This window comes from Pan paniscus, chromosome 2 (assembly GCF_029289425.2).
Source record: "Pan paniscus chromosome 2, NHGRI_mPanPan1-v2.0_pri, whole genome shotgun sequence".
NCBI lineage: Eukaryota > Metazoa > Chordata > Mammalia > Primates > Hominidae > Pan > Pan paniscus.
This window is the reverse complement of record NC_085926.1, coordinates 181,385,213-181,411,616: the sequence shown is the minus strand read 5'-3', so window position 1 is coordinate 181,411,616 and position 26,404 is coordinate 181,385,213. Positions and strand designations below refer to the sequence as shown.

At 46.3% G+C, this 26,404-nt stretch overlaps 1 protein-coding gene across 1 annotated transcript in view; it reads left to right on the top strand.

Moving 5' to 3' along the window:
• KLHL6 (kelch like family member 6) overlaps positions 1-26,404 on the top strand; it is a 64,639-nt gene that overhangs the window by 15,681 nt on the left and 22,554 nt on the right. Inside the window, exon 2 of the mRNA XM_003831990.5 lies at positions 11,992-12,157. Coding sequence (XP_003832038.1) covers positions 11,992-12,157 — 166 coding nt within the window. The remainder of the gene's footprint in view (positions 1-11,991; positions 12,158-26,404) is intronic.

The following is a 26,404-nucleotide window of genomic DNA, read 5'->3' as shown; positions in this document are numbered from 1 at the left end:
TGGATGGTGGGGTGTTTCCCAACGGAAGATCTGAGTACTCCTACTAAAAGAGACACGAGTAAGTTGGGCAGACAAAACAAAAACTGTCCATTGTATCTTTGTGACTGTATCGTCACTAAAGCCTGACCACAAGTATATGTTGTAATTGATGTTCTTTCTTGTCTGATCTTGCAGACAGAACAAGTCCTTCTTTCTGTCATAAACTTGGATGGCAGAATTTCATGGCAAGCTGAGGCATCAGCAATGGTCTGGTGGGACTTGGAGGGATTCTGCTTCCCTAGGAACATGGCCAGAGTTTTCTTCTCCACAGGGGCCGTGGGCAGTGTCCTTGAGGAGTGGTGAACTAGGGCAAGAAGCTTGGCAGAAGGGAGTTCTTTTTTTTTTTTTTTTTTTTTTTTTTGAGATGGAGTCTCACACTGTCACCCAGGCTGGAGTGCAGTAGTGCAACCTTGGCTCACTGCAACCTCTGCCTCCCGGGTTCAAGCAATTCTCCTGCCTCAGCCTCCCGAGAAGCTGAGATTACAGGCACCCGCCACCACACCCAGCTAATTTTTTGTATTTTTAGTAGAAATGGGGTTTCACTATGTTGGCCAGGCTGGTCTTGAACTCCTGACCTCGAGATCTGCCCGCCTCGGCATCCCAAAGTGCTGGGATTACAGGCATGGGCCACCGTGCCTGGCCCACAGAAGGGAGTTATTCTGAGGCCTGCTGATGCTTAGAGTCAGATCGGGGCAGCTGTAGGCTTCCAGCTCCTCTGTCAGTTTGGAGCAAAGCTGGCAAACGGAATGGGATTGCCACCTGATTCGGGAGGCACCCATAGGCCTCATGGAATTCTAGGAAGGCTGTGTCTTAGAAGATGAAAGGAAGGATCCATAGTGAGGGAGGACTGTCCAGAAACATATCTTCCCTAGCACTATGGCCAATTGTTTCCATGACCTTCGTTCAATCTCCTTCTCAGGAGGAGGCCTGTGTTAAGAAGTAGGGGTGACCTCTTTCTAGGGCAGAGGTTCTCAAAGTTTGCTTTGCAAAGGAATTATGAGTCGGAGCCAGGGACACCTAATTAAATGCATACCTCCAGCCCTACTGCTAGAGATTTGGCTTTAGTAAGTCTAAGGTAGGTGGGGTACAGGATTCTGCATTCTGAATAAGCACCCCAAGGTTCTGATGCAGCTGGTTCAGGGAACACACTTTGAGATCCACCTCTTGAGGCTGGAGTATCTGAGGCCAAGGATGTAAGCAGGACTCCAGTATTGAGACAGGATCCATATGATAAAACTTAGGGGACAGCTTGAGCTCAGAAACAGGGCAGAGCTGAATGTTTAAGTGCTTCCCTTGGTTAGTATTGGCTCAGGTTCTGGTGCCTTGAACTAAGAGGTGCTGGGGACCATAGAGAGAGATGCCATGTCATGCTAGGTCACACTTGCATCTGCTGACTCCCTGCTTTCTTTGCAATGGAACCCCCTTTGATTGACTTCATTGTGTTTATATCCAATAATCCTTTCTTAACAATAGTGTTCATTGTGTAGTACATGCTGACTGGTTTAAAAAACTTTTAAACTGATTGTATACATATGGACATTGTATTCTTAAGTAGAATTTAACTCATTTTGCGACTGATGTTAAAGCCACCGCCACACAGAATATCTCAGTGAAACAGGGGAGTTCGTTCCTGGTATAAACGGGGAATGGTGAAGAAATAAGAGGAAGGACACAACAGGGGGCAGACAGGTGGAGCCAGTGTAGGAGTGAGATAGTGGGAGTGATAGGGGTGGGTATTTGTTTATAGGGTTAGAATTAGGGTTACAGGAGGCAGGGCGTTCAGAGGTGTGGAGTTCTAGGGAAGGGGTCAGCTATAATGGAGTTGGGCTGGGTGAAATATTCTGAGTTGGTGAAGTTTAGGAACTACAGGAGCTTGTAGAGCTCATTGAAGTAGTGCAGGTACGTCGAATGTTCGGGTGTCCTCTTCAAGCTCTAGGCCCTGGACTCGGGAGTGTGATAGGAGTTCCCTAGTGGCAGTGGAGGGCCTCATCCTCCAGGGATGTTTGATAATTCTTGGAGGTACAGATTCCTGTCAAAAGCAAGTGCAAAGGGACTAGGAAGGACAAGTTGGTTGATTCATTCATTCACTCACTTTCCCTAGGGACCATCCCTACTTGGTGGTGGCACTGCTCTGGCCCCTAGATACAGTGCTGAGCATGGCACACCCTCACTCAGCTGGCATTCTAGTGGGGTGACAATAATTAACAAATAGGTAATCTAATTTCAGGATGTGCAGAGCTATGAAGAAAAATAAAGGAAGCGAAGAGGTGAGGGAGTGGTGATTTTAGATTAGGGGGAGTGTCGGGGAGAGCCTCTCTGAGAAGGCGATGTTTGGCAGAGACCTCAGGTGAGGAAGCCTGGTGGAGAATGGAGAGGCGTGTGGCCAGGCAGTGTTTGTGGCATGGCCTGACTTCATGCTGGGAGATTCTTGGGCCTGTGGATATTTTCATGACTGTTGTGGGAGACAAGCTTGCTGGGTCAGGCTCTATTTTGGGGTGGGCACTGACTCACCGCCCAAGTGTTGGGCAACTGGTATGCTGCTGTGAGATTGTTTCTGCTGTAAAATGAGGATCTTCCTAGCTACCTCTGTTTTACAACAATCTCATGAGAATTGGTCAGTGTCTTTCTAGAAAGTGTTTTTATTACACAATATCTTGCATGTATGCCACGGGATAAGTTGTCAGCAACCAACTCAGCTGTGTTCTCAGAGAGCAAAGTTTGGGCTGGTCCACTGAGCGCTGACACTGAGTTGATCCCCCCAAAAAGGCCTTGAACTCCTGCTGATTTTCTTGGTTTTCGTGCACTGCTGAGCTCCTGATTCAGAGCCTGAAGCCCTAGGTTCTGATCCCTACTCTATTGCTGACAACCCTTGGGGACCAAGCTTTGTCCGAGTGTGTCCATGGATCTCCCAGAGGAGCAGCAGGAGGCCTGGGAGTATAGTCTATGAGGAATATGCAGATTTCCCCTTAGTTTCATCTTACCCATGTTCAGCATGGTGGCCATGGCCAGGGTAGTGTATTTAAGTGGCAGAAAATTCATGAAAATATTTCAAAGGGAGCAGAGAAATGCTGGGCCTTGGGGAGTCAAAGCTGGTTAAAAAGAGCCCTGGAGAGAAGGACACTGTCTTGAGGGCACTTTCTTTCTCTCCCATGAACTGAGCTGAGATGTTTAGGCCGATTTGTGCACAGTGCTGGCCCTATGCTTGCTCTGGATGGATGGTCGACAGCAATGCAGCAAGTCAGACACGCAGTTACCTGATACACACCTGGCCAAATGCTGAAGAGATAAGGGTTGTGAGTCAGTGTGGTGCTTGGTCCACTTACCCCTAAGTGTCTCCTACCAACCTTCCAAGATTCCTCTGATCTGGTCCAAAATACTTTCCCTGATTGAGTGCTGACGAGGTGCCCGGTATCGTGCTAACGCCTTGGTGTACTTCATCTTGCTTATTCTTCTGTGCAGCTCACTGAGGTGGGGACTATTATTATACCATTTTACAGATGAGGAAGCTGAGGTTCACTCACTTGCACTAAGTCACACAATGAGTGAGCATCAGAGGTCAGACTAGACACCAGTCCCTCCTCTGCCTGCCAACAGCCAGGTGGCTGCTCTTTTTCCCCTGCCCTCCCCAGGCTCCCGGAAGTCCCTTTGCTTGTGCACATGCAAACTCACACATACACAAAGCCAGATGTGCTGGAGAATTTACCTACTCCTGGATGGCCTGTAACCAAAGACAGTCAGTGTGGCCACAGAGTATCACGGCCCTTGCCTCCTGGTGGGACAATTCAGAAGTGTCTTTTCCAGAGGTCCCTGCAGGATCAGGCTGAAGCCACTTTTTGCATGACTTTTGTCTTGCTGGGCTTCCTCCCCCCCTTGTCTTGCCCCCCATTCCCTTACGTCACTAGCAGAGGGGGTCTGCTTCCAGGGAATCCAGATGCCCGGTCAGACATGGGCTGAGCTGGGGCAGCATGTTATTAAGTGACTGTGATTCCAAACAAGAATTTGGGGCCAGGCACAGTGGCTGACACCTGTAATCCCAGCACTTTGGGAGCCCGAGGGGGGCAGATCATGAGGTCAGGAGATCGAGACCATCCTGGCTAACATGGTGAAACCCCATCTCTACTAAAAATACAAAAATTAGCCATGCGTGGTGGCAGGCGCCTGTAGCCCTAGCTACTCAGGAGGCTGAGGCAGGAGAATGGCATGAACCCGGGAGGCAGAGCTTGCAGCGAGCAGAGATTGTGCCACTGCACTCCAGCCTGGGCGACAGAGCGAGACTCCGTCTCAAAAAGAATTCGGAAGCCGTGGCTAGCAGTGACAGCCCAATTAAGAGTCCAGTTGACCCTAGAGAGCCCAATAATATGTCACATGGGAAACACATTGACTTCATTTAGGAGCTCCTTGGAGTGCAAAGCATTAACTTAGACCATTGGAACATCCCTCCTTTAGACTTGATTATACACATTCAACCAAATTAACCTCTCACTAATCTTCAAGTCACAGTCCGGGTGAAGTAACATTTCTAAATGTCATGTTGGTGGGTCTCTAGAGATGTGTTGCCTCAGTTATAGGAAGCTTATTTGACCCCATAATTAGTGCCCACCCTGTCCTGCTGAATTTCCTGTTTCCCATATATTTATTTATATGACATTCACGAGGGTGAAATTTGCTTTGCCTCCTGAGATGACTGTAGGTCTGGGTGACCCCAACACCTGAGTTCAGGACTGATGGCAAGAGCTGCACTGTCTAATATGGTAGCTACTAGCCACATTGGCTGTTGGGCATTTGAATTGTGCCTAGTCTGCACTGAGATGCTTTAAGTATAAAATACGCATGAGGCTGGGCACGTTGGCTCACGCCTGTAATCCCAGCACTTTGGGAGGCTGAGGCGGGCAGATCACAAGGTCAGGAGTTCGAGACCAGCCTGACCAACATAGTAAAACCCCGTCTCTACTAAAAATACAAAAATTAGCCAGGCGTGGTGGCATGAGCCTGTAGTCCCAGCTACTCAAGAGGCTGAGGCAGGAGAATCGCTTGAATCCGGGAGGCTGAGGCTGCAGTGAGCCGATATTGTGCCACTGCACTCCAGCCTGGGCAACAGAGAGAGACTCTGTCTCAAAAAAAAAAAAAAATATATATATATATATATACACGTATATATGCATACATATATATACATATATACATACATATATATGATGGTCTTTGAAGACACAGTATGAGAAAAAGAATGTAAGTTATCGCATTAGTCATTTTAAAATATTTCTTACGTGTTGAAATGATATTTCAGGTATATTTTGGGTTAAATAAGATATGTTATTAAAGTTGACTTTTATTTTTTTCTTTTTACTTTTTAAAAATGGGAGCTGGGCATGGTGGGGCTCATGCCTGTAATCCTTCACTTTGGGAGACCGAGGTGGGTGGATCGCCTGAGCCCAGGAGTTTGAGACCAGCCTGGGCAACATGGTGAAACCCCATTTCTACAAACATTGCAAAATTAGCCAGACATGGTGGTTCATGCCTCTAGTCCGAGCCACTTGGGAGGCTGAGACAGGAGGATCACTTGAGCCCTGGAGATGGAGACTGCAATGAGCTGTGGTCGTGCCGCTGCACTCCAGCCTGGGCAACAGAGTGAGACTCTGTCTCAAAAAACAAACAAACAAACAAAAAATGTGGTGACTAGAAACTGTAAAATGCTGTAGATGACTCACATTACATTTCTATTGGGCAGCCTTGCTCTGGACACTCCAACAAAGGGAGGCTTAGAGAGTGATCTTCCAACTCCTCCAGGGAAGATATGCTGAGCTGAGAAGAAATCATAGGCTGTCTCTGAGAGCAGATTCTTTATAAAATCAGGAGGCAGCGAGGCAAGCCCTATATGACATTACTTTTAAAGGCTGGTGATTACGGTTCTGCAGACAGCTCTGTGCTGCTGGTCAAGAGGGTTTGTGGCTGAGGAAACTGGTCTGTAAATTGGTCACCTGCTCTGATATCATCACGGCTCCCCCAGCTCTGGGCGGGGATTTCTTCACTTTACAGAGGCCCCGGAATTCACCTTCGCTCTTTCTTTCTTGTTACCATATTCTTGTGAGGAGAAAGAGGCCAGCTGAGGGAAAAGAGAAGAGGGGAGGGAAGGAAAGGTTAGGAGGGTTACCATTGATTAAAACAACAAGGACAGAGGGGGAAGGACGGAGGCGGAAGGTAAGAGGGGGGACGATCACCTTGACTAAAACAAAAGGTCCAAAAAGTCAGCAAGTCAAGTGTCTAGTGATTTTCTGTATCTCTGTCTCTCTCCCTTTCTCTCTCTGGAAGTCTTTTGACTTTTGAATGTTTCTGGGAAGCCATAAACAGTTACCTTTGTTTTGCAGATTAGGAAAAGGGGTAAAGAAATGGATGAGTGGCCAGGCACGGAGGCTCATGCCTGTAATCTTGGCACTTTGGGAGGCTGAGGAAGGAGGATCTCTTGAGCCCCAGAGTTCACCACCAGCCTGGGCAACAGAGTGAGACCTTGTCTCTACAAAAATTAAAAAAAAAAAAAATAGTTGGGTGTGGGTGCCTATAGTCCTAGCTACTGGGGAGCCTGAGGGAAGAGGGTCACTTGAGACCAGGAAAAGAAGGAAGAGAAAGAAACAAAGAAAGGAAGAAAGGAAGAAACAAAGAAAGAAAAAGAGAGAAAGAAAGAAGAAAGAAAGAGGGAAGGAAGGAAGGAAGGAAGGAAAGAAGGAAGGAAAGAACTGTTGATTGATTTCCAGAGATAAATAGGAGGTGTGGGATAGAGAGGAGGGGCAGGACTTAGAGGTGTAATCCCCTCCGTGTTGAGATGGAAGTCCGAGCGTTTGGAATTACATCACCAGAGCTCCACCCAGGGCCTTTGCATTTCAGTGACTTGGCTGGGAGATAACGGCTCCCTAACCTGTTCATGTGTCTGTAGCTTAGAAAGTCCAGTGACTAATGTTTGGAGATGTTCCCTAGCGGTGTGGCTACTGCCTTAATTAGTACATTTTCTGAGAAAAGGCTTTCACATTGTCACAAGCCTCCCAGCTCTTTATGGGTTCATCTGATACTTGACTCTAGTGGCACCCATCACCTGCAAACAAAAGTGAGAACACATGTACTTAAAATATTCTCTTTGAGTCCTGGCTTTGCTCATCAACCTTCAACGGCTCACCATTGCTCACTGAGTGAAAACCTAACTCCCTATCCTGCCTTCAGTGCCCTCCACAAGCAGGATCCAGGTTATCTTTCCAGACCATTGTTTCATCCCTCTCCTGTCCCCTGAGCTCCAACTGAATCACATGTTTGCTAGTTTCTCTTCATGCCTCATGCCCTTGCATCTTTATGGCTTTACTCACTGTGCTTGTTACCTAGAAATCCTATCCATAATCTTCACATTTCAGAATTTTCCTTCTCTATGAGTAGCCATTCTTGGCCTCCACAGCACTTTGTAAGTCTCTTATGGCCCCTTGTAGACTGCTATTTGGGCATCAATGCCCTTGCTAGTTTGTGAACTACAAGGGTCTGGGGTGGATACAGACTGCCAGTATTAGTCAGCTTGGGCTGCCATAACAAAATACTATGGACTATGTGGCTTAAACAACAGAAATGTTTATTTCCTCACACTTCTATAGAGTCTGGAAGTCTAGCGTCAAGTTGCTAGCATGATCTGGTTTCTGGTGAGGGCTCCCTTCCTGGCTTGCAGACGGCCACCTTCTCACTGTGTCCTCACATGGCCTTTCCTCGGTGCGTGAGCAGGAGTGGTGGGGTGGGTGTGGAATCTCTCTTTCTGTTCTTATAAGGACACGAATCCTATCAAATTGAGATCCACCCTTATGATCTCATTTCACTTTAATTACCTCCTAAAAATCTTATCTCCTAATACATTCACATTAGGGGTTAGGTTTTCAACATATGAATTTTGTGGGGGACACAATTCAATCCATGACATTCCATACTTGGCCCCCAAATTCATGTCCTTCTTATATGCAAAATACATTCATTATATCCCAACAGCTTCCCAAGTCTTAATTTATTCCGGCATCAACTCTGAAGTCCAGATTATGGTCTGAATATCATCTAAATCACATATGGGTGAGACTTGATGTATAATTCATCCTAAAGCAAAATTCCTCACCAGCTGTGAACCTGTGGAAAAAGGCAAGATGTATGCTTCCAAAATACAATAATGGGACAAGTGTGGGATAGACATTCCCATTCCAAAAGGGAGAAATATGAAAGATGGGGCTGGGCGCGGTGGCTCACGCCTGTAATCCCAGCACTTTGGGAGGCAGAGGCGGGCAGATCACAAGGTCAGGAGATTGAGACCATCCTGGCTAACATGGTGAAACCCCGTCTCTACTAAAAATACAAAAATTTAGCCAGGCGTGGTGGCAGGAGCCTGTAGTTCCAGCTACTTGGGAGGCTGGAGGAGAATGGCGTGAACCTGGGAGGCGGAGCTTGCAGTGAGCCAAGATTGTGCCACTGCACTCCAGCCTGGGAGACAGAGTGAGACTCCGTCTCAAAAAAAGAAAAAAAAACAAAGACAAAAAAAGAACAGAAAGAAGGAACAAGTGATGTGTCCCAAGAAAGTCCAAAATCTAGCGAGATAAATTCCATTAGATTTCAAGGCTTCAGAATAATCCTTTTTGGTTTGATTGTCTTCCCTTCTGTCCCACTGAGGTGGCAGTGTCACCTCCATGGCTGTAGGTGTGAGTCCTCCCAACAACCCCTCCCCCGACTCCCAGGTGTCTGATGGAGGCTGTCTGGCTTCTTGAACCAAGGCAGTGGTCCTGATTATCTCTGAATCACCCTTAGGGTAATTTTTCCCTCTTCTGGAAGAATAGTGAGGGCTGGGTGCAGTGTCTCACGCCTGTAATCCCAGTGCTTTGGGAGGCCAAGGTAGGTGGATCACCTGACGTCAGGAGTTTGAGACCAGCCTGGCCAACATGGCGAAACCCCCCATGTCTACTAAAAATACAAAAATTAGCCAGGCGTGGTGGCGAGTGCCTATAATTCCAGCTACTCCAGAGGCTAAGGCAGGAGAATCACTTGAACTTGGGAGGCAGAGGTTGCAGTGAGCCGAGATGGCACCTCTGTACTCCAGCCTAGGTGACAGAGTGAGACTCTGTCTCAAAAAAAAAAAAAAAAAAATGCATGTTCACAGCTGAGTACCTCATTGTTTTTTACCGTCAAATCCAAGAAGTCTGACAGCCTTCCTTCAATTGTCTTGTCTCTTCCCCTTCAGTTCAAACTGGCAGTGTTTCTTTCTGTTCCTATAATTCCATAAGCATTTTCTTAAATGATAGTCCAGCCACATTTTTGGTGTTCTCTTCAGAACATGCTCCCTCATTTTTCTCAGAATGGGTAGACTGAGAATTTTCCAACTCTTTAATTTTTGGTTCCCTTTTGCCTAAACATTCTTTTTCTAATTCACCCCTCTCCTCTTTCATTTTACTACATGCAGTAGGAGGAACAAAGCTGCTTCTTCTACGCTTTGCTCAGATGTATCCGCAGCTAAATATCCAATTTCATTGTTTGCAAGTTCCACCTCTTGCAAAACAGCAGAACACAGTTTAGTCCTTTCTTTGCCACTTTATAACAAGGATCACTTTCCCTCCAGTTTCCAATACGTGTTCCTCATTTCCATTGGAGACTTCACCAGAATGATCTTTAATGCCCATATTTCTGCCAACATCCTATTCGTGGCAATCTAGACTTTTTCTAGCTTTTACCTCAAAACTCCTCTAACCTCCACTCATGACTCAGTTCCAAAGCTGTTTTCGCATTTTTTCGGTATTTGTGACAGCAGCGCCCCACTTCTCAGTACCAAAATGTGCCTTTTCAGCTTGGGTTGCCATAACAAAACACCATTGACTGGATGGATTAACCAACATACATGTATTTTCTCACAGTTCCGGATGCTGAAAGTCCGAGATTGGAGTGCTAGCATGGGTGGGTTCTGGTGAAGTCCCCTTCCTGGCTTGCAGATGGCCACCTTCTCGCTGAGTCCTCACACGGGGCAGCACGTGCAAGAGAATTCTGGTCTCTGTTCCTCTTCTTATAAGAACATCAATCCCATCCGATTAGGACCTCAGCCCTATGACCTCATTTTTCTTAATTACCTCCTAAAACCCCTATTTCCAAATGGAGTCACACTGCGGGGTTAGCGTTTCCTTTCTTTTTTTTTTTTTTGAGATGGGGTCTTGCCCTGTTGCCCAAACTGGAGTGCAGTGGCGCAATCTCAGCTCACTGCAACTTCCGCCTCCTGGGTTCAAGAGATTAGACACGACTGGCTAGTTTTTGTATTGTTGTAGAGATGGAGTTTCACCATGTTGGCCAGACTGGTCTTGACCTCAAGTGATGCACCCGCCTTGGCCTTCCAAAGTGCTGGGATTACAAGCATGAGCCCCCACCCCCGGTTCCCCACCTACTTTTAATTCATGCATTCTTGCTATATTTTAGGTACCATTTAAGTTTCCAAAATTCCAGAAATGTTTTCAGAGCATGGTTCAGTTACATGCATTTTAAAAATAAATAAAATTGCTCACACATTCCCTGGGAAGGACCAACAGTTTAAATGTCAAAGTCCAAGAAGCATGATAAATTCTTATGGGCTTGGCATGGGGCCTGGCATGGGGTAAAAAAAAAATCTCTATATCTCTCTTTTTTAAACTTTTTTTTAAGTTCAGGGGTATTTAGGTTTGTTATATAGGTAAACTTATGTCATGGGGAGTTGTTGTACAGATTATTTAATCACCCAAGTGTTAAGCCTAGTACTCATTAGTTATTTTTCCTGATCCTCTCCCTCTTCCCACCCTCTACCCTCCGGTAGGCCTCAGTGTGTGTTGTTTCCCTCTATGTGTCCATGCGTTCTCATCATTTAGCTCCCGCTTATAAGTAAGAACATGAGATATTTGGTTTTCTGTTCTTGTGTTAGTTTGCTAAGGATAATGGCCCCCAGCTCCTTCCATGTCCCTCAAAGGATATGATCTCCTTCTTTTTTATGGCTGCGTAGTATTCCATGGTGTTTATGTACCACATTTTCTTTATCCAGTCTACCACTGGTGGGCATTTGGGTTGATTCTATGCCTTTGCTATTGCGAATAGTGCTGCAATGAACATACACGTGCATGTGTATGGTAGAATGATTTATAGTCCTTTGGGTCCTAATCCTTACAATAAACTTAAAAAATAGCTATTAAAATCCCCATTTCAGATGAGAAAACTGAAGGTCATGGAGATTAAATGACCTGTCCAACTCCTGGGTTGGTGGAGCTGGTGTTCAAATCCTGGTCCATCCAATGCTACGATAAAACCTACATCCTTTCTATCCTCTTCCCCTGCTGCCAAGATGGCGGCTAAATATCTGGAAGTCCAGTTGTGGGGAGGGAGCAGGAAGGGCAGAATCCAGAGGCAAGAGAGTCCTGAAATGAGGGAATTCAAGGCTCCAGCTGCATCTGGGAACCTGCGGACATTGGGTTCAGCTGCTGGGGTGAGAGGCAGCTACAAGAGCCACTTGCGCTTCTGGCAGGTATCTGGGCCTCAGCTGGCCAGGCCAGAATGTGGGGCCAGGCTCCAGGCCAGACAAGAGCTAGTGTGAGAGTCAGAAGCCCTGTTTGGGTGCTGGGGGGAAGAGAAAAGATGAAGCTTGGGGATTCCACAATGCCCTCAGATGAATCTCCTGCACTTTGAGCCAATAAAAGCCAATAAAATAGATCTGGGACTGACTTCGGAGATCACAATCGGGCATGGAGGAGCAGGGCAGTTCAGTTCAGCTCGGTAAGTACTGATGAAATGTCTAATGCGTAGGGGGTGCTGGAGAACAGAGAGCCACCAGCCCAGGACCTGACCTTGGGAAACCCCCTGTTCTGTGAGGGCCTGATGAGTCTGAAAGGGGATCTCTTTAGGCCTGGAACCAAGGGTCTCGGCACGATTCACATTCACACATTTCTCTTCCAGGGCCATGTTCTGCAACGATTTAAAGGAAAAGTATGAGAAAAGGATCATTATTAAAGGGGTTGATGCTGAGACCATGCACACTCTGCTGGACTACACGTACACCAGCAAGGCGCTGATCACCAAGCAGAATGTCCAGCGGGTCCTGGAGGCTGCTAACCTCTTCCAGGTGTGTGAACAAACTGGCTCAGTGCTCTTCTCTGAAGCAGGTGAATGCAGTAATTCTCCAGAGGCCAGACCTGGTCTAGCTCCCAGGCCTGTACCTGGGACATGGACACACACTCACACACACGCACACAAACACACACACACACGCACACCCCTAGCTGGGCTTGTGCTTACTTGAAAGTTAGAAGATGCTCTTTTGCAAAATTTCTCAGAGGGAGTGAGATAGGACATTGACTCCTTAATAAGTTGAAGCCAGGGGAGCTTTGTGCCTAGAACCTAGGCATGGGTCCTGACTCCAAGAACAATAAGTACAACTTGCAGAAGCTTAATTGGAGCCAGTGGCTCTTCTGTGGTTTGGGGTTACTGATGTCTCCTGGTTTCATCGAGGGTGGTGTTTATGTTTCTGTTTTCTGTTCTCCTTTCAGTTTTGGGTGGCTTTTCAAAAGAGCTATAAAAACTTTTTAAATAGTAAAGACTATAATCTTTTGTAATGTATGTTTCAGATATTTTCCTGATAGTCACTTGACTCATCATTTTAAAATATAGCTTTTTTAATGTACAAAAGTTTAAAACTAGTACTTAGTCATAGCTATTGATCATTTCCTGGAAGACTTTTGTCTTTGGTGTGCATTTTTAGCCTTTCCCTTGCTTGATCATATCCTTATTCAATTTCATTTAGTCTTGTTATGTTTACAACTTTAATATCCTTTTTTTTTGGTTTGTTTTTGTTTTGTTTTTTTTTTAGAGAGAGTCTCACTGTGACGCCCAGGCTGGAATGCAATGGCACCATCTTGGCCCCCTGCAACCTCTGCTTCCCGGGTTTAAGTGATTCTCCTGCCCTAGCCTCCCAAGTAGCTGGGACTACAGGTGCATGCCATCATGCCCAGATGATTTTTGTATTTTTAGTAGAGATGGGGTTTCACCATATTGGCCAGGTTGGTCTTGAACTCCTGACCTCAAGTGATCCATCTGCCTCAGCCTCCCAAAGTGCTGGGATTACAGGCATGAGCCATCGTGCCCGGCCAACTTTAATATACTTAGAATCACTTGGCATAAATTATTTTTCTCCATTCCCCCCACCCCTTGCCTCATTTTTAATTTTCTCTCAAGTGATGAACTTCCATAGAGATGTTAGTTTTAATGAGAACAGTGGGAGAGGACAGACATGGTGCAGAGACAGAGTGAGCTTTATTTGTTGTTGATTTCCCTATTCCGGTAATCCCTTGCCTCAAAAAATCCCAAATATCTTTTACTTTCTAGGCAGAAATTAGCAAGTTTCTTTCTGAAGCAATTGTACTCAGTTTCCTTATAAGTGTCAATTCTTAAGAAAATAAGAGAAGATTGCTGTGGGCTTCCAAATATCTATTTAACCCACTGATTTCTGTTGACTCTGGGTTACTTGCTATGAAGTCTCAGACAGAGAAAACTGGGGTCATATTCAGGCTTCACGGCATCATAAGGGACAGAAGTTTATAGGTTGTTGAAATAACTTTGTGGTTTGTAAAAATTATTTATTTATTTATTTATTTATTTATTTATTTGAGATGGAGTTTTGCTCTTGTTGCCCAGGCTGGAGTACAATGGCTCAATCTTGGTTCACCGCAACCTCTGCCTTCTGGGTTCAAGCACTTCTCCTGCCTCAGCCTCCCAAGTAGCTGGGATTACAGGCATGTGCCACCACGCCCGGCTAATTTTTTTTTGTATTTTTAGTAGAGAGGGGGTTTCACCATGTTGGCCAGGCTGGTCTCGGCCTCCCAACCTCAGGTGATCCGCCCGCCTCGGCCTCCCAAAGTGCTGGGATTACAGGCATGAGCCACCACACCCGGCAAAAAATTATTTATTCTTTTGAATGGATAAAACATACTCCCATTCCAAATTCAGAAATCCGGAAGGGAAGCAATGACACTGCCTGTTTGCAGTGTCCTGCTGTTCTTCATATTCCATGCATATAGCAGTCTCTATATGCATATCACTCCCACTCAGGCTTCCGTTTTTTCTAACACAACATAGGCACACTATACATCCTGTTTCGCATCTTACTAGTTTTACTTCACATTCTATTTTGGGCATTGCCGCAGGTCTGCGTGTGGAAACTACCTTGTTCTTCTCAATGGCAGCATAATATTGTTGGGGTCACATTAGATGTGAAACATGTCCAGTTATTGCTAATGATCTCTTATAAGGCAGAGTGGCAGAGTAGAAAGAACACGGGCAAGCAGACCTGGGTTTAAACCCTGGGTCAGTCACTTATTTGCTATGTGGCTGTGGACCAGTTACTTAAATTTTCTGAGATTCAGATTTTTCATTTGTAAAATTAGGCTGATAAACATCCCACCTTCCAGGGAAAGCTATTATGAGGTTAGATGAGATGATGTTTTCAAAGTACAGCATATTTCCAGGAATGGACGTGTCTTCCCATCAGTTGTGGTTTTTACTTTACTTTGGATAGTTCGTGCCTTGGATAAATGGGGCTGACATTGAGCTATGAGAACATTTCCCTAAGGCATTCCTAAATTTTTCCTCCCCGGGTTAGGATTGTAAGAGACCATGTTTAAAAGTGTGTGTGTGTGTGTGTGTGTGTGTGTGTGTGTTTTTAGAGAGTCTCACTCTGTTGCCCAGGCTGGAGTGCAGTGGCACAATCTCGGCTCACTGCAACCTCCGCCTCCCGGGTTCAAGTGATTCTCCTGCCTCAGACTCCCGAGTAGCTGGGATTACAGGTGTGCACCACCATGCCTGGCTAATTTTTGTATTTTTAGTAGAGACGGGGTTTCACCATGTTGGTCAGGCTGGTCTTGAACTCCTGACCTTGTGATCCACCTGCCTTGGCCTCCCAAAGTGCTGGGATTACAGGTGTGAACCACCATGCCCAGCCAAAAGTTTTTTTTTATCATGTTCATACAATACATGATTAGAATGATGAAATGAATCAGTGCTTTATTTTAATTAACTTGGGGTTATAGGTAGAGAAAAGTGTGCCAGTGATGGCATTTTATCTGGTCCTTTTAGAACATCTGCAGAAGTCAGTACCACCTCTGTGGGACTGAAATGAACAGGAATCAGATTATCTCAGTGCTCCCCGCCCCACCCAGTAATAAACACTTCTTAATTTTCACACCATTGGTGTGACTCAGATGCTCTTAGTGTCTTCCTGTTACCCACCAATTGCTTCTCTCCCAGAATTTCCTGGTCCAGGAAGAGACAATCCGATGACCAAGCCAGTCAGCTCTATCACTGTTTGGGAAGAGCTTTTCCTACCAGGCCAGGCAACGTCATGAGCTGCTGGCCAGTTTACAGCGTGGGTGCCTTGGGTTTACAGACCAATCAGCGATGCCATGAAACAGGACAGTTTCTTTTAGGAGGAAACTTTGGGTGTGGCAGGTACTGATTGATCTGCCCACTAGAAGAACTTTGCAATCATCTGGCCGTAATGCATTGGCCAATCATGAGGAGAAACACATTTTCCCCAACTAGTTTTTGGAAAGGTAAAAGTAAGAGAAGCATCTAAGAGGAAAGGCCTAAGGGACCTGTTCTCACATGAGGTGGGATCTTTGAAATGAATGCCACCCAGTAGGGGCTCTAGAGAAGCCAAGGGCCTCCCTTTCCTTAACTGGACCTTCAGGCTTCTGAGTCGTAGGTAAGCAAGCCAGCCCCAAACTATGGACCTGGGACAATGGCTGTAAGGACTTGGCAAAATTTTTCCATCTTGAAGGAGAATGATTTCTCAATCACGGCACTGCCATGTTGTTTGAGAAGTTTGCCATGTTTGTTACTTTCATTTTTATTATTAAAAACTCATGAGGCCGGGCACAGTGGCTCACACCTGTAATCTCAGCACTTTGGGAGGCTGAGGCGGGTGCATCACCTGATGTCAGGAGTTCCAGACCAGCCTGGCCAACATGATGAAACCCCGTCTCTACTAAACATACAAAAAATTAGCCAGGTGTGGTGGTGGGCACCTGTAATCCCAGCTACTCAGGAGGCTGAGGCAGGAGAATCTCTTGAACCTGGAAGGGGGAGGTTGCAGTGATCTGAGATTGCGCCACTGCACTCCAGCCTGGGCGACAGAGTGAAACTCCATTTAAAACAAAACAAAACACCTCATGAAATGTAGCCAAATACCACCTGTACCCCAAAAACTTATGGAAAAAAAAACAAACAACAACTCATGGGAAAAAAAACCAACTCATGAAAGAGTAAGGGATTGGGAGCTTATCTGCAGGCAGCAAGAAGATGTGAGGTCAGGGAGACCATTCTCACCCTGCATTTGATCTGGGATGTAAGGATCCCTACGGTACATAACAGTTGGTTAGAAGCAGCAACTTAGGAGAAGAAAACCAGGCTAAGTCCCGTGGCCAAAGTGAGGAAAAAGGGGGATGCTGGAGTGGGAGCTTGGTCATCTGGCCTGGGCCTGAGAAGAGCCCATGAGGGGCTCCCACAGAACCCTCTGGGGCAGTGACATGGTGGCAGTTAGAGGAGACATTGGTGAAGGTCCAGTGTTGCTTATTTCCCTAGGATTGCCTTTGTTTACAATAGATGAATGCGCATGAGGCTAATGCAGATGAGACAGCCATGTGGTCAGTGTCTGACTTGATGGCCTGGGTTGGCTCCTTGGCTTATCCAATGCCTGGGACATAGCGGGCATGCTATGAATATTGGTGGAATACATGAATATGTGAATAAATGCACTAATGAGTGTGTCACTCTTGTTCATTACTAGCTGGATGTAAGGACTTCTCAAAAACTGCTCAAGAAGCCAGGCGCGGTGGCTCACGCCTGTAATCCCAGCACTTTGGGAGGTTGAGGCAGGCGGATCACGGGGTCAGGAGATCAAGACCATCCTGGCCAACATGGTGAAACCCCGTCTCTACTAAAAATAGAAAAATTAGCTGGGTGTGGTGGCGTGCGCCTGTAGTCCCAGCTACTCAGAAGGGAATCGATTGAACCTAGGAGGCGGAAGTTACAGTGAGCCGAGATCGCACCACTGCACTCCAGCCTGGTGACAGAGTGAGACTCCATCTCAAAACAAAAACCAAACAAACAAACAAACAAACAAAAAACTGCCCAAGACTCCAACAGAAATTACCTGGTCTCCTTCCAGGCGACACTAAGAAGCCCAATCCTGGCTCTTGGAAATGGTGTGGGCCAAGAGAGGAGGAAATATTTCACAGGCTAATACTAATAATTGCTTCATTTTATAGGTGCCTGATGAAGTGCCAGGCACCTACTATGATATACTATGTACACACATGAATTTCTGTTGTCATGGACAGAGACTCACAGATTATATCTATTCAACACCATAGAAGCCAGTCAATCTAGGCAAGAAAACCAGCTGGATTATTTCCTTGCTATCATCTACATAAAATCAGCCTGTTGACTATTTGATGCACTCCCTCTCACACTTAAATTTGGTCAACCAGTGTTGCTGTGTGGCTACTGTAAGCATTAAGCAATCAGGGTTAGTCTACTGGGTCCACATGACAGCCACAGTGGCCCTTTTCAGAGCATTCACCAGAATCTTTTTTTTTTGAGACAGAGTCTTGCTCTGTTGCCCAGGCTGGAGTGCAGTGGCACCATCTCGGCTCACCGCAACCTCTGCCTCCTGGGTTCAAGCGATTCTCCTGCCTCAGCCTCCTGAGTAGCTGGGATTACAGGAATGTGCCACCACACCCAGCTAATTTTTGCATTTTTATTAGAGACGGGGTTTCACCATGTTGGCCAGGCTGGTCTCGAACTCCTGACCTCAGGTGATCCACCTGGCTTGGCCTCCCAAAGTGCTGGGATTACAGGCCTGAGCCACCGTGCCCAGACAGTAGCAGCTATTTTGCCTGAACTACATTGTTTAAAGTCACGTAAGTCTGGCCAGGCACGGTGGCTCACGCCTGTAATCCCAGCGCTTTGGGAGGTGGAGGCGGGCGGATCACCTGAGGTCAGGAGTTCGAGACCAGCCTAACTAACATGGTGAAACCCCTGTCTCTACTAAAAATACAAAAATTAGCCAGGTGTAGTGGCGGGCATCTGTACTTCCAGCTACTTGGGAGGCTGAGGCAGGAGAATCGCTTGAACCCGGGAGGCAGAGGTTGCAGTGAGCTGAGATCGCACCATTGCACTCCAGCCTGGACGACAGAGTGAGACTCCATCTCAAAAAAAAAAAAAAAAAAAAAAAATCAGGTAGGTCTTTTTACCCTCAATGTATAGATGAGGGGCATAAAATTCAGCAATGTTAAGGAAACGCTTAAGTCTTCACAGCTAGTAAGAGGGGAGCCTGGATTTGACTCCTGTGGTCCTGTGCGTAGCCTGTGTGTTCTCCACTGCACATGCTCTGTCCATGCCCCAGAGTGACGCCTGAAACAAGCCATCACCCTGAAGGCAGCTAGGGCCTCTGGGGAGGGTGTCCTCAGGCAGGACTGCCCAGTGCAATGTTCTGAGAACCAGCAGTGCTCTGTGTGAGTGTGTCGGAGGCAAGACTGGCCCAGCACCCTCTGGGGAACCTTGGATGCCTGGGGCCACCTGTAGGGGAAAGAAAGAGATCAGACTGTTACTGTGTGTGTGTGGAATGAAGAAGACATAAGAAACTCCATTTTGTTCTGTACTACGAAAAATTTTTCTGCCTTGAGATGCTGTTAATCTGTAACCCCAGCCCCAACCCTGTGCCCGCAGCAACATGTGCTGTGTTGACTCAAGGTTTAATGGATTTAGGGCTGTGCAGGAGGTGCTTTGTTAAAAATGTGTTTGCAGGCAGTATGCTTGGTAAAAGTCATCGCCATTCTCCAGTCTCGAGAGTACCCAGGGACAGAATGCACTGCGGAAGGTCACAGGGACCTCTGCCCAAGAAAGCCTGGGTATTGTCCAAGGTTTCTCCCCACTGAGACAGCCTGAGATATGGCCTCATGGGAAGGGAAAGACCTGACCGTCCCCCAGCCCGACACCCGCAAAGGGTCTGTGCTGAGGAGGGTTAATGAAAGAGGAAGGCCTCTTTGCAGTTGAGATAAGAGGAAGGCATCTGTCTTCTGCTCGTCCCTGGAAATGGAATGTCTCGGTGTAAAACCCGATCGCACATTCTATTTACTGAGATAGGAGAAAACCGCCTTATGGCTGGAGGTGAGACATGCTGGTGGCAATATTGCTCTTTACTACACTGAGATGTTTGTGTAAACTCAAACATAAATCTGGCCTACGTGACATCAAGGCACAGCACCTTTCCTTAAACTTATTTATGACACAGAGACCTTTGCTCACACGTTTTCCTGCTGACCCTCTCCCCACCATTACCCTATAGTCCTGCCACATCCCCCTCACCGAGATAGTAAAGATAGTGATCAATAAATACTAAGGAAACTCAGAGACCAGTGTCGGCGCGGGTCCTCCGTATGCTGAGCGCTGGTCCCCTGGGCCCACTGCTCTCTCTCTATACTTTGTCTCTGTGTCTTATTTCTTTTCTCAGTCTCTTGTCCCACCTGATGAGAAATGCCCACAGGTGTGGAGGAGCTGGCCTCCTTCACCACCAAGCATCCCCAGAATGAGTCTGCTGCTGGCCATTTAACATCTCTTTTGTCTTTATATTTCTCGGTGTTTGATCTCAATTGTTTATGCTTTTATTTTTAGGTATAACTTGCATTTAGTAAAATGTACACTTCTTAAAGTGCTTCCAGCTTGATGATTTTTCACATGTGTATTTCACCATGCAACCACCAGTCAGATCAACATTGACAACAGCCCTGGCATCCCAGAACTCTCCTTCACAGCCTCCCTAGCCAGTCCTTTCCCACGCTAATTACTGCTCTAGCATCTGTTGCCATGGGTTAGTTTTGCCTGCGTTTGAATTTCATATTGTTCTTTTTGAGTCCTAACTAGTATAGAGGGTCTGAATCTTAGGCTACAAACTCAAGTGTGCCAAAAAGAATGTGATTTAACCTATTATTTTTCTGTTTTCTTGTTTTTTTTTTTTTTTTTTGAGACAGGGTTTTGGTGTGTCACCTAGGCTGGAGTGCAGTGGCACAATCATAGCTCACTGCAGCCTTGAACTCCCAGGCTCAAGAGATTTTCCTACCTTGGCCTTTCAAGTAGCTGGGAATATAGCCATGCACCACTATGCCTGGCTTTTTATTATTATTATTATTTTTTTTTAGAGACAAAGTCTCGCTCTGTTGCCCAGGCTGGTCTCGAACTCCTTGCCTCAAGCAATCCTCCTGCCTCAGCCTCCCAAAGTGCTGGAATTACAGGCATGAGCACTGTGGTCGTCCAAACCTGTTATTTTTCTATCATTGAACTTAATTTCTATCCTGAGTTCTCATTCTACCAGTGGCAGAAATCATAGGTAGTGACACAGGAAAGTTTAATCAATTCAGGATTCGGGTTGCTTATATAGTTCCAGGAAACATTTATACAGTGCCAGGGCATTGAAAAAAGAGGCATCTGTCCTGGGCTTACCATGGTCATTTGCATTATTGGTCCATGTGGCACCCACTGGAGCACCTGTGTTCCCATCAGTCTCTCTCTGATTTTTCATTCCTTTCTCACTGACATCAACAAGTCCCCAGTCCTACCTGATTCTGGTCATCGGTCCTTGCAGGTCACTTTGCATTCTCTCTGTCCTGTTTGCAAAGCCTCTTCAGGTCTGGCAATCCTCTCAGCTACATCTGTGCCCCTCTCAAGACACAAGACACTTCCATTCCCTCTCCTTTACAAATCCAGAGCTACAGGGGATGTGGAGCAACTGCCACAGGGCCCCTTTGTCTGGAAACAATACACTCTCATCTCATCTGCTGCTGCCATACCGGACTGCTGCTTTTCTGCTTTCAGCTCTCGGCGATCAAGGCACATGTTCTTTTGTTCTCAGATTCACAACCTATAAGGGACGTTTAGCATCCCCCTCACTCTGGAGATTTGGCCTGGGATGGGAAGCAAGGCATCATCTGGGGAACCCACCCCTGCTTCTCACTCTGTTGTTAGACAGTCTCTTTCTTGTCCCTCTTCCTTGCCTGGGAATCTTTATTGCCTCCAGGGTGGGAAAAGCTGACTCTTGCTTTGTCATCCATTCTCTCACGTCTCCTGTTTTGGTATAAACTTTGTACCCAGACTCTTTAGGACTCTGGCTTTTGAGGCTGGAAGGGCTAGGTTCTTACCACTAACTGGTATTTCTTTCAAAAGCACTTCTCTAGTTTAAGTTCTGAAAGTCTATTTAGAAACTCAAAAGCCAAGAATTATCTTCTTTTGCCTGCTCTATCACCCCTTCCCTGAGTAAGCCTGTGCTCGGTTGCTGCCTATAGGTTGTAAAATACAGGAAGTGGGGTGTGGGGTTTTTAATTGTAATGAAAATCCATATCGCTACCAGATTCTGACTTTAACTGCTCCCTAACTACCACAAATTACTAAGCATGTTCTAAGTGCAAGGTGTTTTGTGAGAAGCTGTCAGGAGAATATAAAGATTAAAAATGTGGAGTACAGATCACATTTTTGCAGCAATTTTGTCCCCTACATATCCCATTTGATGTTGACCATGTCTTTGTGGGCGAGCAGGCTAGGTAGAACCCTCACTGTGAGCCTGCGAGGTGAGTTTTATGTTCTTAGCACTTTCCAGATGAGAAAACTAGCTGAGAGAGAGAGAGTGTTCAGCTCATCAAGTGGTGGAGCTATGGATGGAAGTTTCAAGTAAACCCAGAACTTCCAACTCCATATATCCACTTCCCTCCACTATCCCTGAAAGATTCTCAGTGAGCCTCCAGGCCATTGGGCAAACCAAGTAGAGCCCAAGGCAGAAAGGAGGGGACATTGAATTGGACCTCATAGGATGGTGGCAGTAGGATTGGGAGAAAAGTATTCCAGGCAGAGAGAACCTGGAAGTGGACTTGTTTCAGCCTTCTCTACCCACCACCCCACCTATTGCAGCTGCCTGTGTTCATGGGGCTGCTTCTCAGCACTTGTCTTCTGCTTCCATTCCTGCTCCTGTGCCCTACGCACACACACACAAACCACACCCTGAGCATCAATCGTGTCCGAGATGCAATCATTCTACTTAATCTTTACAACAGTGTTTCTCCCTGGTCCTTACCTCATCGCTGGGCTGAATCACTGAGCCCCAGCCATGCCACTTGCCCCTTGAATATGTGGGTCACATGTATTGCCTGTTGTGCCCTGCTAGCCTGCTGGGGCCACCACCGTCTTCTCTGGAAACTCAGGGGCTGTTTGCTGATTGAATCTTGACTAAGCTTGCCACACTGCTGGTCTTTTCCCCAGTCCACTTCCACGGTTGCCTCAGTCCCCCAACACCTGCCCTGCCTTAGTGAGCAGGTCTTTTGCAGGTCTTAGTTCCTTCCCTTTCTGCCCACTCCATGAGGCTTCCAGGAACCAGCAGGTTTCTCAGCCAAGTCTAGAGCAAGGACTGAAAGGAGTGGCTAGAGGGAGCAGAGAATGTCCCTCCTGGGGGACTGTGAGACATACTGCCACGGGATTGGAGCTGGAGAATCGCCCGGGAGAGGGGAAGAGAGGTGAGGATGGAAGATTAGAATCAATGGTAATTCACAAATTTTTAGCATGAAGACCCCTTTTAAACACCAACACAGACCTCACAGGAGAGGAACTTTACTTTTAGCGTCTATTGCTGGAGAAGAAAAGTTTTGACAAAAAATTTACAATTGTCTGGGCACAGTGGCTCACACCTATAATCCCAGCACTTTGGGAAGCCAAGGCAGGCAGATCACTTGAAGCCAGGAGTTCGAGACCAGCCTGGCCAACATGGCAAAACCCTGTGTCTACTAAAAATATTATATAAAAATTAGCTGGGCGTGGTGGTGCGAGCCTGTAATCCCAGCTACTCGGGAGGCTGAGGCACGAGAATCACTTGAACCCGGGAGGTGAAGGTTGCATTGAGTTGAGATCACACCATGCACTCCAGCCTGGGTGACAGCATGAGACTCTGTCTCAAAAAACAACAACAAAAATTACAATGAATTCAGAAATACTTTGAAATAAATTTAAATGTTATTAATCTCATCACACCTTCACACATGCTGATTTGTCGGAGCTGAAGGTAAGAATATCAATGTCTTTATAGACCCTTTGCAATAACGCCAAAGCCACTTGGACACCATGGTCAACAGAATTGCTGATGTGGACTAAAATAGGACTTCAGTGATTCTGAAGTGGATTTGAAGGCACCTTGAGGGAGACATGGAGTCACATGGGTGAAGTCCCCTAGGACCTCAGATTTTGGAGAACATCATGGGGAAGCAGAGGAGGGGCAGTGGAGATGAGGAACAGGCAGTGCTTTCTCTTGGAGGCAGACACTTCTTATGGGAACTGCAGCCACGTCTCAAGTGGTTTCTTTGATTGTATTTTTAGTCTCCTCATTTGAGAGTCAGGTGGCTGGCTGCAACCTTTTGCTCACATGTCCCCCCAAACAGGAAGCTGGCTGTCTTTTGCCATTATCTGTCATCTCTCAGCTCTGACAAACAAGTTCATGTGTCATCGGGACAGGCCGAGACAGAAAATTTACCCTGAAGTCTTGAATAATCTTGAATGTGAAGAAGCAAAAGCATATTTAAAAGAAACCCATTTCTGGTTCCCATGATTGCCCTGCACATCATCAGTTTCCCAGCCATTGGTTGGGATCATGTGATGTTGCCCTACACCCCTCACACTAAAAGTGTTTATTGAAGTATATTTTGGAGGAACTTAGGCAACTTGGAGATCCCCCACCTGCCTCTGTCCTCATAAAGCCTCTTCAGACTCTCCTGGCATTTTGTTAGCTCAACAATGCAACAAGTTACAAAGGCACCACGATGCTGACTGGAGCATCAACTGTACTGCCTCCTAGCAGTGTGAACTTGCATCGCTCTTTGAATTCTCTATTTGCTCCTTTATACAAATGCTAATTCTAACACCTTCCCTTTTTTACCTGTTAAATAAAATACACTTGTTAAAAAATAAAATTTATTTGCTAAGTGAAATAATGACCGGGAATGTGTCTAGCACAGATCTTGGTGCATACTAAGTGATAAATATGTCCTTCCTCTGTCCCTCTTTCTCTTCTTTTTCCAGACTTTGTGCTAGATGCTGCTAGAAATAAATACCCAAGTATGACCTAGAAGCTGCTTTGAGATGCTTGTCTCAACTGACCTTAGTACTCTGGGTGCTCCACAAAAGGGGAAAGCAAGGTGCCCAGTGGAGCACAGAGGAGGGAGGGATTCCATGTTGGGGAATAGGAGAAGCCGTCAAGGAAGAAGTAGCTTTTAAGAATGAACTTCATGAATAGGTAGGATTTCTCTACAATTCTTCTTTTCCTTTTTATTTTTAGTTTTTTAGAGACAGAGTCTTGCTCTGTCACCCAGGCTAGAGTACAGTGGTGTGATCATGGCTCACTGCAAACTTGAACTCCCAGGCTCAAGCAATCCTCCCTCCTCAGCTTCCCAAGTAGCTGGGACTATAGGCATGCGACACCACAACAGGCTAATTTTTACATTTTTTGTAAAGACGAGGTCTCACTATGTTGCTCAGGCTGGTCTTGAAATCCTGGGCTCAATCGATTCTCCTACCTTGGCCTCCCAAAGTGCTGGGATTATAAGCTTAAGCCATTGTGCCCAGCCCTTAAACAATTATTGACCCAGAATTTTAAATGTCCAGAGGTGGGGTTCCAAGCACAGTCTAGTCAGGACTCTGGCTCTCTTCCTCGCTGGATCTTTTGACTTAGCTCTCTCTCTTGTGTTGGTTTTGTACTTAGGTGGAAGGATACCAGGGAGTAACTCACCTGTCCCCTGCCAACTAAGTTCCCAGAAAAATGCCACATGTGCAAATGTTCACATACTATTGTAGGGGTTCACAGACTTTCTGGATCGATCCATTGATCCCAGATGTAATAACTCTGAATCAAGAAAATAGCCCTGGCCGGGCATGGTGGCTCATGCCTGTAATCCCAGCACTTTGGGAGGCCGAGGTGGGCAGATCACTTGAGGTTAGGAGTTCGAGACCAGAATGGCCAACATGGTGAAACCCCATCTGTACTAAAATACAAAAAAATCAGCCAGGTGTGGTGGCGTGCCCCTGTAGTCCCAGCTGCTTGGGAGGCTGAGGCAGGAGAATCACTTGAACCTGGGAGGCAGAAGATGCAATGAGCCGAGATCGTGCCACTGTATTCCAGCCTGGGCAACAAGAGAGAGACTCCATCTCAAAAAAAAAAAATTAAATTAAATTTAAAAAAAGAAAGAAAACAGCCCTGTGTGGATAGAGTCATGGCTATAATATTTATGTCTTCCTTCTTCTTGAGGTAAACTTACAGGGGGATTTCTCTGTTGAAAATGGGGTGAGCTATCCTGAGTCTTTCCTTAAAAAGTTGGGCTCTGGAGTCGGGCTTGTCTGGGTGAGGCGCGTGGGATCATAACAGATGGTGATGATGAGGAAAGGCAGCTCAGGCCGAGAGATGGCAGGAGCGTGGAAAGGCACTGCAACAGGGCAGCTCCAGGACTGCTTGGAGGAGGTGAGGAGATGGGTGCGATTGTGGCTAGGGTTCTGAAAGGGAGGGTCCTGGTGATGACTGACAGCCAGATTGTGGAAGATTGAAGGGGTGGGCGTAGGACTGTCCTTCGTTTCAGGCAATGGAGTCCCTGGACTCTGGTCCATAGCATTTATCTCAAGCGTCCTTCCACACTCCGTGTTGTATTATTTGGTTAGCGTCTGCTGCCTCCACTGGTCTGTCGGCTTCAATGAGCGCAGGCGCTTTGTCTCTGCTCACCTCTGTACACCCAGCACTAGTTGGGAGCCTCCTACATAATATTAATAGATGCTTGCAGCCATAAAAAAGGATGAGTTCATGTCCTTTGCAGGGACATGGATGAAGCTGGAAGCCATCATCCTCAGCAAACTAACACAGGAACAGAAAACCAAACACCGCATGTTCTCACTCATAAGTGGGAGTTGAACAATGAGAACACATGGACACAGGGAGGGGAAGATCACACACTGGGGCCTGTCGGGTGGTGGAAGGGAAGGGGAGAAAGAGTATTAGGAGAAATACCTAATGCATGCAGGGCTTAAAACCTAGATGACGGGTTGATATGTGCAGCAAACCATGGCACATGTATACCTATGTGACAAACCTGCACATTCTGCACGAGTATCCCAGAATTTAAAGTAAAATTAAAAAAAAGAAATACATGCTCAATTCACATTCGATCCATACACAGGTAGCTGGATGGATGAATTGCCAGGTGGAGTGAAGATCTATGCTTCTTCTAACAAATGTGAGCTTCAGTAC